Source organism: Hydra vulgaris, chromosome 05, assembly GCF_038396675.1.
Source record: "Hydra vulgaris chromosome 05, alternate assembly HydraT2T_AEP".
Lineage (NCBI taxonomy): Eukaryota > Metazoa > Cnidaria > Hydrozoa > Anthoathecata > Hydridae > Hydra > Hydra vulgaris.
The window spans coordinates 17,175,001-17,195,000 of NC_088924.1; the positions used below are offsets into that span (position 1 = coordinate 17,175,001).

Consider the following 20,000-nt stretch of genomic DNA (forward strand, 5'->3'; position numbering starts at 1 on the left):
CATTTTTACAAAGTTACTTGAGGTATACAACAAAAACAGCCCCACACCTTAACACTACATCCACCATGTTTTTTAGTTGATAATACACAATATTTTATCATACATTCAACAATTTTTTTTTCAGAAAAACAATTTTTTTTTTTAAACCATAGCTTTAAAACTTCAATACTTTGGTCCACTTTTACAGCCATTGATGGTTTATTTTTATTTTTTGTAGTTTCTCCCACTTTAGCATCTTTTTTTGTTCTTATGATTTTTATTAAAGCATTTTAATCAAAATATTTTATGTTTATTAAACTATCTTATTGCGCAAAATAAAGCATAAAAAATAGTTAACACGATCCTCAAGTACCAAGATTGTGTGCATATCAAGTTGAGTTCATATCATAGATAAACTTTAGAAACCAAGTTATATATTTATATAAGTATAAATATATATGTATATAAGTATATAGTCGCTTTTATTAGAAAAATAATTAAAAGCACAGCAAATTTTGGGCAAACTAGGTAATTTGAATGAAAAACACTTTATATTGATATCTTTAAAAATATGTTTCTAAGCATTTATTTCCTAACAATAATGTAACGGTTTCTTAGCTAACATATTCTTATTAATGAAAAATAAAATACTACTAATTTCAACATTTTAATATTATCAAAAAAAACAACCTTTAAAAGTGTATAATGTTGGGTCTTACATAAAGTAAAATGATATGAAAATTTCAAAAAAATAATTATTTTGTAAAAAAAACTTTTGTTAATTATATTGTAGAAAACTTTTTTTGTAAAAAAAAATAGTCATAAAAATTAGTGAAAATGCAATTTTTTCTTTTTTAGTTAACAATTTTTAATTCTTATACTGTTAAACCTACAGTGTGGACAATAATGGTCTGCCAACAGTCAACAACCGCCTGAAATGACTAAAATTGCAATATTGCCCTCCCAAAATAAAATTTCTAGTTGGTCATGGTTGACCAGTTGAAAAAAACAAGAATTTTGAAAAACAAGGTTTGAATAATAATCATAATGTAATTTGGAAAATACATAACTAAAATTTAATAAAATCATTTAAATTTTAAAAAAGTGTTTGAAATAGCTTTATGATTTATGATATGTTTCTATAATTCTATGATTCACTTCGTAGGCCAATATTATAAATGAGGTTAAGTATTGATATATTGTATCAATTCATTTTTTTACTTCCTTCATTACATTACTCATTAGATTACTTCTTTTTACTAGTGGTAAAAATTTTTATCATTTATGAAAATCGTTTTTTCATAAATGATAATATTTTTAATATTCAATATTATTATATAATAATTGCTGTATTCAACTAAAAAACAATTGCTTTCTTTTAATTTCACTTACTCGCTTTCAAAACTTAAAAAAATATATAAAACTGCCACTGATAAAAATAAAAGCTTTCAGTGTAATCAGTGCTTTAAAAACTGTCACCCTTTAAAAAAACTTGTAAACTTCACACCTTAACACAACATGCACCATGTTTTTCAGTCGATAATACATACTATTTATTCATACATTCAACTTTTTTTTTTCAAATAAAGAAACCAAAGATTTAACACTTTGACACTTTGGTTCATATTTACAGCAATTGATGGTTTATTTTTTATGTAGTTTTTGCCTACTGAAGGCTTTTTTTAATCTTATGATTTTTATGTTTTTCAAATTATCTAATAGTGCAAAAATAAACATAAAAATAGTCACTTGAATAATGACATGACGAATCATACAAGCTGCTCCTCAAAACAGCTTCTTACAAGAGCTTTTGGGTTTGCATGAACTATCCATTTATTCTTTAAAAAATTGCTTATAAAATACAAACTTTGGTTTTATACTTGTTACAAACCTATGTTTGTAAAGTTAATATTACAAGTAACATTAGGTATTGTTACGCAAACATGATTCGTTTTGTTACCGAAACGATAAACGATTTTTTCTTTTTGTATTTTTTAATGGGATTATATATATATATATATATATATATATATATATATAATCCCATTCTTTCATTTCTTTTTGTATTTTTTAATGGGATTATATATATATATATATATATATATATATATATATATATATATATATATATATATATATATATATATATATATACATATATATATATATATATATATATATATATATATATATATATATATATATATATATATATATATATATATAATCCCATTAAAAAATACAAAAAGAAGAAATCGTAACATTTTGTCAAGTTCATTTTTTTTGCGGCAAAAAAAAACAACCTTGTTTGCTCTTGTTATGTCAAAAAGAGCTTTATAAAGTCTTAAGTAACTTTTTTTGTCCTAACATAACAATGTTGTTCTAATGTTGAGAGAAATACTTTTTAAATAAAATTTAACTTTTTTTTTACAACTAATACATTACCTAAATAATACTATTACAGAGTCTTTAGAATGATTTCTCTTGAGACCATATCTTTTATGTTATCCTTTTACCAAAAGTTGGTATATGACTAACTCAAACAGGAACAAACGCGGTGGAGTATTGATACATCGACTGACTTAAATAGGAACAGGCACAGCAGAGTGTACATGCAAGTGCAGAGGGTTATGGCTTAGGCAGGTAGTCAAAAAGGAATATTTAAGTTCGACAGCATATAAACCCTTCGAAATCTGATGATGGCAAAAACTATAATTAAATTAACTGTTTAATTTATTATGGGTTTGAGTAATTGTCATAACTTTAGCAGCAAATTTTGTAAAAACCAATACAACTGTTGCCATTGTTGTGATAAGGATAACTTGATTAAAATAACAATTTAGGTTCTAGCCAGATTATTTGGCTCAACAATTAGATTTTCTTACTTAAATATGATTCTATTTAGCCATAAAGCCTGACCTATACAATTTTTGATCTTGAGGATTAAAATAAAAATAATAATTTTAACTTAGAGTGTAACTCATTAATAAGTTACAGTATTTAACAAATTCTTTTTGTTAACTATATTAATTGTTAACAATATAGTAAAAGCATTTATTAAATGGCAAATTATTACCATTTGGTGCTCAATTTATGGGTTCATTTTAGAACCTCCTTTGAACAAAGGAGTCATATTTGCAACAAGCCATGGCTTTGGTAAAATGCCTTGTTCCATTGATATTTTGTAGATCATGGCTAGTGGAGTCGCTATTGCGTTAGAGCATACCTACAGATTTATAACCATCAAGAGTAACGAGGTGACTTCAAACAGACTCATAATCAAAGGAGATGTAAGGAAGTGATACAGCTGCTTGTTTAATAAAAAGAGTTTGTAAAAAAAAACGTTACAAAATTGTTACAAAACTACATAAATCAAACCCTCAAAAAAGAAGACATTACAGGCGTAAAATAAAAATAGTTTTAATTAAATGGTATAATGGCGTCAGTTTAAAATTTATAATAAGGAATGTAAGGAAGTGATACAGCTGCTTGTTTAATAAAAAGAGTTTGTAAAAAAAAACGTTACAAAATTGTTACAAAACTACATAAATCAAACCCTCAAAAAAGAAGACATTACAGGCGTAAAATAAAAATAGTTTTAATTAAATGGTATAATGGCGTCAGTTTAAAATTTATAATAAGGAATGTAAGGAAGTGATACAGCTGCTTGTTTAATAAAAAGAGTTTGTTTGATTGCGAGGTTCAATGGTAAAGACAGATTGAAACTGTTTGTTTAGTGTGTTTACAATAAAAACTTGGTCATTACTAATTTCACCTGTCATAGATTGTAACAACACAATTTGGTTGTTTACAGTGCGTTTGCTATTAATATAAACAAAAGTTTTTGGGTTTTTTTTGTCATTAAATAAATAAATTTCATGGGTACAAACTGCATCACGAGTTGCTTTTGTTTGTACTCCTTATTTTGTTTGTACTCCTTAACCAGAGGAATGGTTTTCCATTTGCTGTTAATGTTGGGAAACCACAGCTTTCTCTTGTGTTTGATTAAGAATAACAGTTCACAAGTTATCCATGGTGATTTGCGTTTTGTTTTTTTTAAAAGTAATGAAAGGGATGAAATTTTAGCAGCAGGTCTTGTAGATATTACAAAAAAGTTGGTAGCATTCAACTGTGTCTAAATTTCGAAAAAGTTTTTCCCATTCCAAATTGGAAAGATAATCATTAAATACATTGTAATTCCCTTTATTGTATGCAAATTTAGAACTTCTGGAGAGGTTTTTGCTGATAGTAGCATTAGATGAATAATACTGCCAGGACAAAGTGCAGTGACCTTATGATTTATTTCCTAGAGGTGGACCGAAGATGATCTCATTAATTCGATCAACAGATTTGCTGATTATTAGGTCAAGTGTATATTTTAAAGAACCATTGTATTGTGTTTAAGTTGGTTTGGTTACATGTTGATAGAGGTGGTGTTCAAAAATAATATTAGCAAATTTGGTGTTCAAACTGGTATCACTACTTGTTGTATTTGTCTAACCTTTACTCCACTTGATGTTTGCAAAGTTAAAATTTCCAGTAATAATAAGGCCTTGGAAATTTTTGTTTTTAATAAGAGATTTTGAATATGACATGGATCTAGTAATTTCCTTGAAGGCCAATATGTTGTTAGTTGGTGGGCGATAAATGCATCCTATAAGAAGAGATTCTTTATTTAATATTAGTTCAAACCAGAGTTGTTCTGCGTGTTTAATTCCTTTATGCAATTAATACTTTGTGCATTTACAAATGATACATAATAACGAATGTCTAAATAAAAATATTTTTACGATTATTTTTTATTTATTAATGTATTTTCATATATAAATCAAAAAAAGAATACATAAACAAATAAAACAATAATATAAATAATTTTAATTAAATATTTTAAAAAATTAAAAGATTTTTTCTAAATTCTACTAAAACAAAACCAAAGCGACAAACTATAAAACATCAATCTTATCTAATGTTTTTATAAAATTAGGTAAACTTTTTTAAATGAAAAAATAACTTAAATCTAATTATTATTTTAAAAAAATAATAACTTTATTTAAATTATCAAATAACATTTTAAGAAAAAGTTTATTGAAACGCATTCTTTGTTGTCGTTGTTTATGAATACAAGTTGTTTTAAAAAAATTACCTTCATCAAAAAAATAAAAAACATTTGAAATAAAAGTTTTATTTAATATTTTATGATCATTTATCTTAGAGCATTTTAAAACTTTATTTAAAAGTGTTAGTGTAAAAGCTTAGTGTAAACAAATTTTATAAAAAAGTTTACATAGCAAAAAAAAAATTTTTGTTACATTTTGACTGTTAAACATATTGATTCTTTAAAAAGTTTATTAAAACAATCACTTTTGTTGTTGTTTATAAAATGAATTGCACAAATTGTTTTAAAATTATTTATATTTATTGTAAAAAATACACTTTTTAACAATATAATATCTTTTGATAACTCTGATGTCTTTTAAAGTATACAATCTTTAATAGCAATTTCTTGCTTTATTACCGCAGACTTTAAAACAAAAACTTTAAAAGCAGTGGTTAAGTTGTCGCAAAAATAAAATAAACACGTGGTCAGGAATAGAGTGTGATTGCACGCTCTGTCCACTACTGATTGATAGATATATACATACATATAGATACATAAAATGTCAGTTTTAGGTTGCATTAATTTTAAAGACCAGAAAAAAATTTTATATATATATATATTGTTTGATAGACTGCCTGCCCTAACCAAACCCTCAGTAGATTTACCAGCACTCCGTTGCATGTCAGGCTATTTCTCAGTTGATGTAGCAGCACTTCATTGCAAGTCAGACTACTTTTCAGTCAATCTAGCAGCACTCTGTTGCGAGTCAGGCTATAAGATTGTTGATGTGGCAACACTCAAAGCAAGTTTTACAGTTAAAAAATAAAAATATTCAGAATGTTTTTATTTTGAAAAAACAAAATAAAAACATTTAGAATGTTTTTAAAAACATTTTAGTCTTTTAATTTGCGTTTTTGTGGTTTAATTACTTCCCGCTATTATATTAATGTGTTTTGATATAATCTAGCCTTAATTTTTTTCAGCTTTAATACCACAAACAAGCGAAGAGCCTTTTTACCACGAACACGTTTTCTTTGTCATAAACTACAGGAATATATACATATATATATATATATATATATATATATATATATATATATATATATATATATATATATATATATATATATATATATATATATATATATATATATATATATATATATATATATATATATATATATATATATATTATATATATGTATATATATACATATAAATGTAAATTTAAAAAATCTATTACTTCAAATACTTTTAGTAAAACATCACCTTATTAAAGAAATAATTTTCAAACCAACATCTGAAAAAAATATATAAAATAGTCCTCAACTACTATATATATACAAAGCCCTTTAAGAAGTACCTAATTGAAGGCACATTGAATATGAAACAACTCGTAAATTTACTATCAAGAAAAATTTATTTATTTTATTATAAACTATTTCAATCAAGTAGATTTTAACTATGTTCTAATTAAGAAAAAGAAATTAAGAGAAAGTAAGATACTAGTCATGAAGAAAATCTGAAATTATTTAAAAAAAATTAAATCAAATTTAAAAAATATTCCCCCCTTAAGTTATAAGACAAAATCAAATAAACAAATTAGATGATGATAATATTGTTTTTAATGGTTTTATTTTTGAATGAATACTTTTATACTATTATAGGAAAACTTTTATATAAAATAAGCCTTACAGAACATGCTAATAAATAATTGGAAACAACTCATTATATCATATACATATCATAGAATTAATGAATTAATAAAGTGTAAAAATTAATAAAATAATACTTCTGAAAAATATTTTTCATGTTTATAAGTAAATAACAATAAGTTTAAAAAATTTACAGAAATATTTAGGTGGATTGAGAAAACAAAACTCTACTCCTACAATATACCTTGATATTTTAACAATAGTTATTCTTATAAATATACCTTTGCATGCTTGGATATTGTTACAACTTTTAAATTCTGTTTTATTTCCATCACATAAATATTCAGTATTATTACACTCTCTTGTTCTTTTTGATATTCCACTTTCGCATGTAGAACTGCAAGTAGACCATGTGCCCCAATTACCCCAGTTGCCTACAAATTCCAAACCAATATTAAATTTTACTATTTCACTTTGATTTATTACTTTTTTTAAATTTTAAATAAGTAATATTAGCTAATACTTTAAACATTAATTTTATTTAAAAGAAACTGATACATTTCACAAAATTTAGGCTTTTAAGATAGTTTAGCTTTCTTAATTGAATTTGATGAACATGTTTACTCAAAAAAATGTTGCCTAATATCTTTATTACATAAAATCAATTGTTAGGCCAGTGAGTGATTTGCAAAATCAACTATAACAAGATCATTGGATCTAATCTCACCAACTTAACAAATTAAAAAAGGAGATTAAAAAGGGAGATTTAAGTAATAAAATGAGTAAAATAAATATAAAATAACTAAAATATTAGCAACAAATTTTATAGACTATAATAATAAATATATAAAGGAACAACCCAACAAATAACAACACGGTTTGTTTGATGTTATTTGTTGTGGTGATCCCACTGAGGTATCCGGATATTGATATAGTGATGAAAAGAAAAAGTTACTAAACTCCTATGAAGAAAAAAAAGGGGGGTAGGGGGTACATAGCAATATAAACAATAAACAAAAACACAAAAAAATGATGATTGCTACTTTAACTTTAATATTTAAACCAACTAAAAGTCAGTCCTTCTAATGTTTCTTGGGTTCTGCAAGTAACTAAGCTCATAAAGCAAGACATGGAACTTAATTTAAATTTTAAGAATGCAGTCATTAATTATTTATTCTCAAGTTGGAGTTAGGGTGCAGAAATAGCACATAGTATAAATTATGTTTAATTTTTCAAATAAGTTTTGTTTAATTAACATGAATGTAGTAACATATATTCTCTTATAAAAAACTTTTACAATGTAAATAATTTGCTTGCACAAAAATTTGCTATTGTTTTTAATAACACATTGAAGAAGCTGCTTTTCATAACCTGGATGAATGCTGAAACAACAATATCTTCACCAAAACTTTTAAAAATCTATGTGTGCTGCTTCAACTGCTTAATCATTGTAAACACCTAGAGGTTATTTCTCTTTTTTTTAACAAGTTACACTATATGATAAAAGCCTACATGAGATTGTGGTGCTTTTTTTGGTAAGGAGAGATGTGCATTTTTGAAAGTTTCAAGTCTTTTTCCAGTGTTCTGCCAAAACAAGATGAAACTGCATTTTTGAAGGATCTAAGTGTCTTAACATATGCCTTGATCATTTGAAAAAATATCAGGCCATTTTACCCATGCTGTCAGTGTTTTGCAACAATTTGTGATAATTATTGACACTGAAGTGTTGGCATTGATAGGGTTGCATCTGAAGGTGAAGCTGCTTAATCTTCAAGCTAGATTTTCAAAATTTGATTGACAATCTCCATAAAAAGATTTTGTTCTAGAATCATTATTAAATCATGTGATATTGGAAAAAATGACTAATGGATGACTTTTTCAAAATCTTAGGCTTTTATTCTGTATTGTCCTTTTTAAGTAAATCTATTAAACATTTTTTTATTGATCCTACTCTTGACATACCTTTCTCTGAAGGAGGTTTGAATAAGGTGTGCACCAATAGCATGGATGCTAACCTGAATGAGTTTGAATGGAACAAGTAGTTTGGTAGGCCAATTCGTAAGCTTAAATTAGAGTCAGAATTGTATTGACATTTTCTAATTTTCTGGAATATCTCCATCAACTGCAAGACAAAGTTGTTGCTTTACTTCTGAATATTTTAAAGTTTTATTGATAAAAAAGCATTTAGCCTTTTGCTTGGGCTGGTAATGTCTTCAGTGTTATTTTATTTCACAACTAAAAGTGATATTTTGAAATAGTTGCTCCTCCATTTATCTCTAGTTTTATCAAGCTCTCTGATCAGAGGTCTTTTTACTCCAACACGTTGTCAAGAAGTATCTGATTCACTTTTAAAATATTTTTATTTTTATGGCAAAATCTAATAATTTTTATTCATTAAAAAGAGAAACATATAAGAATAAATCTTTATCATAAATCTTATTCACTTAATAAAATAAACACAATGCATTATGAAGATACAGTGTATTGACAACAACTCTATTCTAATTTATTAATCTTAAATAAAATCGTAAATAACAACCACTAACAACTGTTATAAATGCGCATTATAATTGCTTCACTTACCATTACAATCAATTTTGCAGTTTTTTGTTTCATTAAGCAAGGCACCATGACTACACTGAATAGGATACAACGTGTTACCACACAAACGTGTTCTAACCATTACTCCATCACCACACAATATACTACACGAAGACCAATTGTTCCAGTCTGACCATAATCCTATATTTAATGTAATATATATAAATATATATATATATATATATATACACACATATATATATATATATATATATATATTTATATATATACATATATATATATATATATATATATATATATATATATATATATATGCATATATATATATATATATATATATATATATATATATATATATATATATATATATATATATACATATATCTATATATATATATACATATATATATATATATATATATATATATATATATATATATATATATATATATATATATATATATATATATATATATATATATATATATATATATATACAGGGTCATAAGAACAAAAATTATATCGGGGGGCAGTACTTCCCTGAAATAGTTTTAAGGACCTCTTTTTTTTTTAAGTCATTTTTTCACTCAAGTTCTTCAAAATTATTTATTTGAAAAATTATTGGGGGGACAAATGCCCCTCCTGCCCACCCGGTTGCTACAGGCCTGATATAAATATATATATATATATATATATATATATATATATATATATATATATATATATATATATATATATATATATATATATATATATATATATATATATATAAATATATATATATATATATATATATATATATATATATATATATAGGATGTAAATCCTCTTATATTGGTAAAACTGCTTGCCATTTAAAGACACGAATAATCAAGCACCAAAAAAGGGATAAAAAAACTTACACATTTATAAACAAATTCATTCAAGTGAAAGCTGTTTTAATAGTTTTAATTAAGATAATTTTTCAATTTTGGATTCGGCCTCCAATAAATTTATATCAAAACTCAAAGAAAGCATGTACATATAGTAGGAAAAACCCACTATTATTAAACAAATGAACCATGTAAAAATGGCAATTTCAATCTAGTTCCTTTTAACATTACTGGTTCTTTTATCTATTTGAAATTTTTTGTACGGAAAATATCCATTTAAAAAAATTGAACACAAATGTTTTTTCTTTCAAAATAAATTTTGAAACACGGAAATTTCCGTGCAAAACCCATTGTATTTTAATGGAAAAAATCTGTTTGTTACGGAAACTTTCGTTTACATGCAATGGGTTTTTCCATAAAATAATTGGTAGTTTGGGCAACAGCAGCTTCCGGAACTTTTACGGCAGCTGCCGATGGCGTAAAAGGAGGGGGGGCGTTTATTAATTTTTTGAAAATTTTACCACCCACCCCAAGCTTGTTAGTATCCCTCCACCCCTTCCCTCGTTTATAAATTTTTACTTAATATCAATAACAAAAAAAAAATCACTGAAAATCGGCCTTAAAACTTAGAAAATAATTACTTCAGTCACTGATAAAAACAAAAACTTTCAGTGTAAATAGGCTTTAAAAATCGCTGATCAAGTAAATCTCGACATGTGGAAAATGAGCTTTTGGTTTTTTTCTCAACAAAGTTTAAAGCTTATATCAACATATTAAGTTCTATTGAAATTATTATAAAACATCTGTTAGAAAATGCGCATTTGATCACAAGCCACACTAGAATTAAAAAGTTTTATGCATGTTTTATGCATCTTTTTTAAAAAATATTAGTTTTGATTAATAAACTAAATTTTTATAAAAAATACTTTTATCGTAACATTAAAAAATCCCCCCTCTCCCTTTTTTTTCAAACTCCTCACCGACCCCCTCCACTCCTGTTTGTCAAACCCCTCCCCTCCCCTCCCCTCATTTTATCAAACCCCTCCCACTCCCCCCTCCCATTCATTAGATCTAGACTAAAATTCCCACCCCTTTCCTTCTTTTTATTCCTTCCTCCTCCCTTGTATTAAGGACTCGAGAGTATAAAGGTTATCCATAAAAAAGATTTTTTGCTCTTTAACTAATATTTCTTTTCATAAGATGCCTTAATTTTTATAAAAACTAAAACTTTTTTTTCCATAATTACACCATTCCATGACTTCCCTTAACAGGTCAAGATATATGTACGTATGTATATATGTATACATACATACATACATACATACATACATACATACATACATACATACATACATACATACATACATACATACATACATACATACATACATACATACATACATACATACATACATACATACATACATACATACATACATACATACATACATACATACATACATACATACATACATACATACATACATACATACATACATACATACATACATACATACATACATACATACATACATACATACATACATACATACATACATACATACATACATACATACATACATACATACATACATACATACATACATACATACATACATACATACATACATACATACATACATACATACATACATACATACATACATACATACATACATACATAAAATAACTTTTTAACTTGACAGACTTTTCTGTTTTCATTAAGATAGGTGGACAGACTGAATTTTTTGGGATTCCTCATCCTCATTCTTGTATTGGAGACACACAGAAAAATATAATTCTGCATCTTCCTCTTTATTTGATATTTCTTATAAACTGTGTTTTTGTTACAGTTTCTAAAAATTGGTCACCCATAACATTTGACAACCTCAACTTCTCCTAGCATGCAGACATCACATTTATGAAAGAAATATTGTTCAAAGATGGAAAATTTATTAGTACAGTAAATCAAATGGTCCAAATAATCCTTTGTTTTAGAAGCTCAAAGAAGTATGTAACTCAACTCTTAAAATTCCTTTTTATTTTATAAAAAGTAAAAAATAAAATTTTTTTGACAGCTGGCTGCAGGAGTGAGACGAACCATATCTATTTTTAAAAAATATTATTATAACAAAAACAAGTAAATTTTTTTTTCTCTAAACTGAAAATACTCTGTAAAATTTTGAGACAAATTAAGCTAAAGATGACGTTTTTCACACTCGTATTTTACACTGAATAGTTTACAAGTGCTTAAATTCTTGTCAGGTGTCATAATTTTGAAAGTTTTAAAATTTTGAGTTTAAGTTATGTTCTTTTTTTTTAATGCAATAAGTGTAAGTTAGTAAATAATTACGTAATAACTTTAGTTTTTCATAGTTTAAAATTTTTGGGGATATCAAAGCTATATCTGTATTGGCAGTTAATAAAACACTCAAAACTTAAACATGACTAACAAAACCTGTTATCGAATGCCTTAAGAGACACCTTATACATAGAAGAAAAGACTTTAATGATGACTTTAGTTTAAAAAAATGTACAAAAGCATAGTGACATAATGACAATATGATTTATACATAGGGCTTTTAACTTTTACAACAACTTAAGGACTTCACAACAACAACAAATTAAGGACTTTAAAACAAACTAAGGAATCAAATTTGTTGCACAAAAATTTAATTATAGTAAGTTTAAGGTCAACAAATTAATTTAACATAAGAGCGCAATACCCAATATTCACATTAAAAATTTTTTAATTTATAGGAAAATTTAAACTTTAAATTTAAAGGTTTATGTATAATAGTATGTACATATATACCTTAAAACATATACCTTAAAAATTTACTATTTTATATATAAATATATATATTTATATATACATATGTATAGATTTAAGGGGTAAACAGATTCTATCTGTTGACCAGCCTCGCACCCCTTCTTCATCTATTAGGCTGGCGCAGATGTATTTTTAATACATTGTTTCCAGTTTAGGATGTTGAATGCTGGATCTTCTTGACTCAATGCATGGGTTTGCTTGTGTCACTGTTTTTATGACTAGGCAACTCATTCTATTATCTCCTTATGAGGGTACAGCTCTAAAACTCAGTTTTATGGTTCTGAGGCCGGCTGGTAGTCAGGTTTCCCGAACTCTGTGGTAGCTCCCAGAGAGGCTGATTCCATCAACAGCTGAAAAATATCAAAGTATTAACAGTGCCATGTTGCGCATGGATGGTGTCCCTGTTTGTACTTTTGGTGTGCATTGCGGAGGCCACATTTGGAGCCCTTTGTTACGGCTTAGGGTTTATTAGTAGTAATGAGGCAATTGCTTGGGCTATTAAACGGTGTTCTGAGTACTATCTATGCTTTGAGTCAAGTTCTTCAATCTAATTTAAAAATGAATAAAGTACCAAAAACTATAAAACACAAAAAACCATCATCATCACCAAGTTCTCTAAACCTATCATTCACTAATATTCGTGGTCTTCGAAGTAACTTTTCTTCTGTTGAGTCTTATCTCTTGCAAAGTTCACCAGACCTACTTGCTCTTTGTGAGACTAATTTGAGTTCGGCTGTCTCATCTTGTGATCTTAGTGTTGATGGTTATCTTCCTCTGATTCGTAAAGACTCCAATAGTCACATGCTTGGCCTGGGCATTTACATTCGTAAGAATTCACCTGTTTGTCGTGAAACTAGGTTTGAATCCACAGACTATTCTTTCATGTGCTTTCGTTTAGCACCACTTCACTCTATTGCCTTTCTCTTTGTTCTATATCGATCTCCTTCATCTCAAGACTGTACACTTTTTGATGTTATTTCTGATCATATTGACCAAGCCCTCTCTCTTTATCCATCAGCTAATATAGTTGTTGTCGGTGACTTTAATGCTCACCACTCTGAATGGCTTGGCTCTAGTGTCAGTGACTCTGCAGGCATTAAAGCCCACAACTTTTGCCTTTCTCAATCCCTAACTCAAATAGTCAACTTTCCAACTCGCTTTCCTGACAACCCGAATCATTTACCTTCTCTACTGGACTTATGTCTTGTTTCTGATCCTAGTCAGTGCTCAGTTTCTCCACATTCACCCTTAGGTGCTTCTGATCACAGTTTGATCTCTCTAAAACTAATATCTCATTCTTCTTCATCACCTGAATACCCCTACTATCGAACCTCTTTCAACTACAGTAAAGCTGACTGGGATTCTTTCCGTGATTTTCTTCGTGATGGCCCTTGGGTAGAAATCTTTCAACTTCCTGTCGACAAATGTGCTTCTTATATAACTTCGTGAATTCAGGCTGGCATGGAATCTTTTATTCCCTCTCGACGATTCCAGGTCAAGTCTCACTCTCCTCCATGGTTTTCCTCACACTGTGCTGCTGCGATTGCAAATCGAAACCGTTACTTCCATATTTATCACCAAAACAATTCTCCAGAAAACAGACGTCTGTTCATTACTGCTAGAAACAATTGTAAAAAGGTTTTGTCTAACGCCAAAACCCGCTATTCTCAGGTCATGAAATCTCGTATCTCATCTCAAAAATTAGGCTCTCGTGACTTCTGGAGATTCTTTAATAATATCAATAATAAGGGCAAATCTATAATTCCACCTCTCTTGTATGGTTCAGACTTTGTCACCTCACCTAAAGACAAAGCCGAACTGTTTGCTAAAAACTTTTCATCAATATTATCTCTTGATTCCACTAATTGCGTTCTACCTGATATTGCCAACAAACAGGTTGATTCATTGCTTGACATTCATATCACTTCAGCATCTGTATCTAAAGTGATTTCCTGTCTAGACTCTTCTACAGCTTGTGGCCCAGACAACATACCTGTTATTGTCTTGCAGAAGTGTTCTCCAGAGCTGTCATCTATACTCTCAAAACTATTCAACAAGTGCTTATCAGAGTCTTGTTTTCCAGCCTGCTGGAAAGCCGCATCTGTTATCCCTATCTTCAAAAATTCTGGGGAGCGATCTGATTCGTCTAACTACCGTCCCATAAGTCTTCTTCCTATCATAAGCAAGGTTTTTGAATCTTTAATTAACAAACACTTAATTTCTCATCTTGAATCTAATAACTTACTTTCTGACCATCAATATGGATTTCGATCTTCTCGTTCTACAGCTGATTTGCTAACAGTAATAACTGACAGGTTTTATCGTGCGTTAGATGAAGGTGGAGAGGTTAAGGCCATCGCTCTTGACATTTCAAAAGCGTTTGATAAAGTTTGGCATGCTGGTCTTCTCCATAAGCTTCTATCTTATGGTGTATCCGGCAACATCTTTAAGATCATTGAATCCTTCCTTTCCAATCGTAGCATAAAAGTTGTCCTCGATGGACAACACTCTTCTTCTTATTCTGTAACTTCAGGGGTTCCTCAAGGTTCTATCCTTGGCCCTATACTCTTTTTAATTTACATTAACGATCTTCCAGATATTCTCACATCTAAGGTGGCAATGTTTGCTGATGATACTACCATTTATTCTTGTCGTGATAAGAAACCAAATCCCTCTGATTGCCTAAAGGGGGCATTTGAGCTTGAAAAGGATCTCACTTATGCTACAGCATGGGGCTCACAGTGGCTGGTGAACTTTAATTCAGATAAAATCCAATTTTTTTCAGCCAATCGTTATCGCAATAATTTAGATCTTCCTATATTTATGAATGGTGATGTACTCGATGAGTCACCTACTCTTCATCTTCTAGGATTAACTCTTACTTCCAATCTTTCTTGGAAACCATATATCAAATCGGTTGCAAAATTAGCATCTGCTAAGGTTGCATCTCTTTATCGAGCTCGCCACTTTCTTACTCTGGATTCTATTCTCTACCTCTATAAATCTCAAATCCGGCCTTGTATGGAATACTGTTGCCATATCTGGGGCGGATCTTCTAATGATGCCCTTTCTCTTTTAGACAAGGTGCAAAAACGCATTGTAAACATAGTTGGGCCTGCTCTTGCAGCCAACCTTCAACCATTATCACATCGTCGTAATGTTGCTTCTCTTTCTCTTTTCTACAAATACTATAATGGGCACTGCTTGAAAGAGCTAGCGTCTCTTGTGCCATCTACTAAAATTCATTCTCGTGTTACTCGTCATTCAATTAAGTGTCATCCTTTTTCTGTGACTGTTCCTAAGTGCTCCAAAAACGGTTATTCGTCTAGTTTTTTTCCTCGAACATCAGCTCTTTGGAATTCGCTTCCTTCATCTTGCTTTCCTGATTCATATAATTTGCAATCTTTTAAATCGTCCGTCAATCGTTATCTTGCTCTACAATCTTCATCTTTTCTCTTACAGTAACTTCCAACTTTAATTAGTGGCTGCTTGCAGCCTTGTTGGAAGCGAAGATGTTTAAAAAAAAAAAAAAAAAGATATATATAAATATATACATATATATTTATATATATATATATATATATATATATATATATATATATATATATATATATATATATATATATATATATATATATATATATATATATATATACATATACATATACAGGAAGCTTCCTGATGAACCTACTGATTAGTAGGTTTATCAGGGAGCTTCCTAATGAACCTACTTATGGTGAAACATGCTGCTGAAAACAACTAAAAACTAGATATGTGTTTTTGCTAATTTATTATTGCTCTTTATATAAATATATATATATATATAAATAAATAATATATATATATATATATATATATATTTAACATATATATTTATATATATAAATATAAATATATATATTTATTTATATATATATATATATATATATATATATATATATATATATATATATATATATATATATATATATATATATATATATATATATATATATATATTATACATTGATATATAAATATATTGATATATATATATATACATTGATATATAAATATATTAATATATATATATATATATATATATATATATATATATATATATATATATATATATATATATATATATATATATATATATATATATATATATATATATATACAGTATTGGACTAAACATTTGCAACCAACATCGAAAAATGCTAAAAAGTGTTTCTTATTTTACATGTCTTAAAAACGAAACGAACTATACTACCACAGCAAACAGTTCAGGAGTCTGGAGTCATAGCATGCCATGACATGAGCAATCAGCTGACAGATGACAACACACAGGCAGAATTTCGTTGATAAGTGCCATTTTGCAGCGGACAAAACAAGTGCAAATTTTTTGGTTTGTTTTATTTTCTTAAGTCTGGTCCGTGTCAACGTCACGGATGTTTTTTAATAATTAAAGGAAGCATCCAGAAGTTTCCAGAAGTTTTCAGAAGCATGCAGAAGCTTCTAGAAGTTTCCAGAACAAGCATCTGGAAGCATCCAGTAGCATCTAGAAACAATCAGAAGTATCAAAACGCATCCAGAAGCTTCCAGAAGCATCGAAAAGAAGCATCTAGAATCTTCCAGAACATGTTCACACAGGTTCATTTTACTATATAAGAGACATGTAAATCGACATGTAATTCAGTCAGTATATGGAAGTCAATCAGTCAGTATTATCAAAACAGTATATCGAAGTGAGTTTTATCAAAGTGTTTTATCCAAGAACATCAAACTAAGAAGTGAAATACAACAAGTGTTTCATTACATCAATACAGTCCACATCCAACCAAGACGTTGTGTTCCACAGAGCATTATTGTATCATCACAAGGTAAATGTAACACGGTAAGCCTTGAGATGCGTGAGTATTTATTTTTATTATTTTTATGACTTCATGTGCAAAAATGGCTCCAGACAGTCTTGGATTGGAACTAAGAAAGAAAATTATTGGCGATTACATAAGTGGAATGTCACAAAAAAGTATTTCTAATAAATATCGCGTGAAAAAATGGACCGTATCAAGACTATGTTCCAAATATCGTTCTACGGGGAAGTTGGCAGCAGGATTGTTTTCTTGACGCCCCGCAAAGAAACCGCTGATTTCACTAAAAAACCAGAAAAAAAGACTCCTGTTTGCTACATCTCATATTGACTGGAATGTGCAGAAATGGCAAACTGTCCTATTCAGTGATGAATCGAAGTTCAACATCATTGGGAGCGATGGCATTTGCCGTGTAAGTCGACCGGCCGGAAAACGCCTTGATTTACATTACTGCCATAAGACCGTGAAGCATGGTGGAGACAATGTAATGGTCTTGGGGTGTTTTTCTGCTAACGGTCTAGGTCTAATACATCGAAATGATGGAATAATGGACCGTTTTATGTATAAAAATATCCTGAAAGATGTTATGCTACCTCATGCTGAATGGAATATGTAAATAAAATGGGTTTTTCAGCAGTACAACGATCCGAAACACACTGTAAAAGTAGTCAAACAGTGGTTTCAAGACAATCACCTATTGATGATGGATTGGTTGCTTTAATCTCCGGATCTCAACCCTGCGAGATTGTCAACCGCAGAAATAATCGTGAAGGTGTTCGTAATAAGGATCAACTGTTTGAACAAATCCAAAAGGCCTGGGCAGCGATTCCACAAAGTTTCATTGATCACCTGATCGAATCTATGCCTCGAAGATGCAAGGCTGTGATCGACAACAAAGGATTTGCCACAAAATATTGATAGTGAAATACAGCTTGGTCAACATTTTGTCGAGTTGCACTTGTTTCGTCCAAAAGGAAATCAACTTTTTTTAATACTTTTGATTAATTTATTAATTTTCGTGTACAAATAATGAACTTTGTGATGAATAAAACTTGAAGAACTTTGTCTCTAAACAGTTACATAGTTATTTATCTAAATTGAAAAAATGCAACACTTTTATATAAAGAAACTAAGTTTGGATTATTTGGTTGCACTTGTTTTGTCCAATACTGTATATATAAATTAGTAAAAAACACTTATCTAACTTTTATCTTCTACTTTAAGTTTCACCATTGCTGGATCATCAAGAAGAGTTACTAAATCTCAAAAAAAATTCAATTTATAGAAAAAAATATTTTTTAGGAAGTTATAAATTATTATAAAAAAAATTTTTAATTACTATATTTTTTTTGTTAACGGGAAGCTACAGAAAGTAATTATTAAATAATTTTCTTTGAAATGGGAATAGTTTAATTTGGTCATTTGTTTTTATAATTTTTTAAGAGGTATTAATTTTCATGCCTACATTTAGAAATTAATTCAGATATTCTATTTATTAAATTTTTTCGATTTAAATGTGTAATTATTTCAAGTTTTTCTTGCAAACATAGCAGATATTTTTTGGAAATGTTATTATAGGCAGGGGCAGATTTTAGAATAGACTATTGTAAATTAAAATTTTTTTTTTCTTTTAAATCCTAAATATATTTTGACAGCATAGTCACTTTTGAATATATTTTGTGTTTAAACGATTGTTTGTGGTTGGCATAAAGTTTTTTCCATTCCCCCTCGGTTAAGCCAATATATTGTTTGTCAGGGTTATTTTGTGAGGAGACAATGCACTTGTAAGTTACATTTTTCAAAAGGCATTTTCCATTAAGAGGGCAATCTATTTTTTGTTTACAATTACAATAATCAGTGTTTTTTTCTTTTATATGTTTATTTTTATTAATTAACGCGTAGTTGTGGCCTTTGTTATAGATTGGTTTTCTAAAATTAACAATAAAAATGAATGCACATTTATACAATTTGATATTATTGATTTTTACCCCTCAATTACAGCAGAAATTTTAGATAAAACAATAGAATTTGGAAATTCCCATTTAGAAATTACTGAGGACACTATCCGTATAATTAAGCACTGCAGAAAAAATTTACTCTATTTTGATAAGGAAACGTGGAAGAAAAAAACCACGCACAAATGCTTTG

General features: G+C 28.4%; 1 protein-coding gene across 3 annotated transcripts in view; it reads right to left on the reverse strand.

Annotated features, from left to right (window-relative positions):
* LOC136080637 (A disintegrin and metalloproteinase with thrombospondin motifs adt-1-like) overlaps positions 1-20,000 on the reverse strand; it is an 89,029-nt gene that overhangs the window by 31,948 nt on the left and 37,081 nt on the right. For all 3 annotated transcript variants that reach the window (XM_065797542.1, XM_065797541.1, XM_065797543.1), the window contains exons 8-9: positions 9,316-9,474; positions 7,014-7,166 (exon numbers count right to left, since the gene is read on the reverse strand). In XM_065797542.1, coding sequence (XP_065653614.1) covers positions 7,014-7,166; positions 9,316-9,474 — 312 coding nt within the window. The remainder of the gene's footprint in view (positions 1-7,013; positions 7,167-9,315; positions 9,475-20,000) is intronic.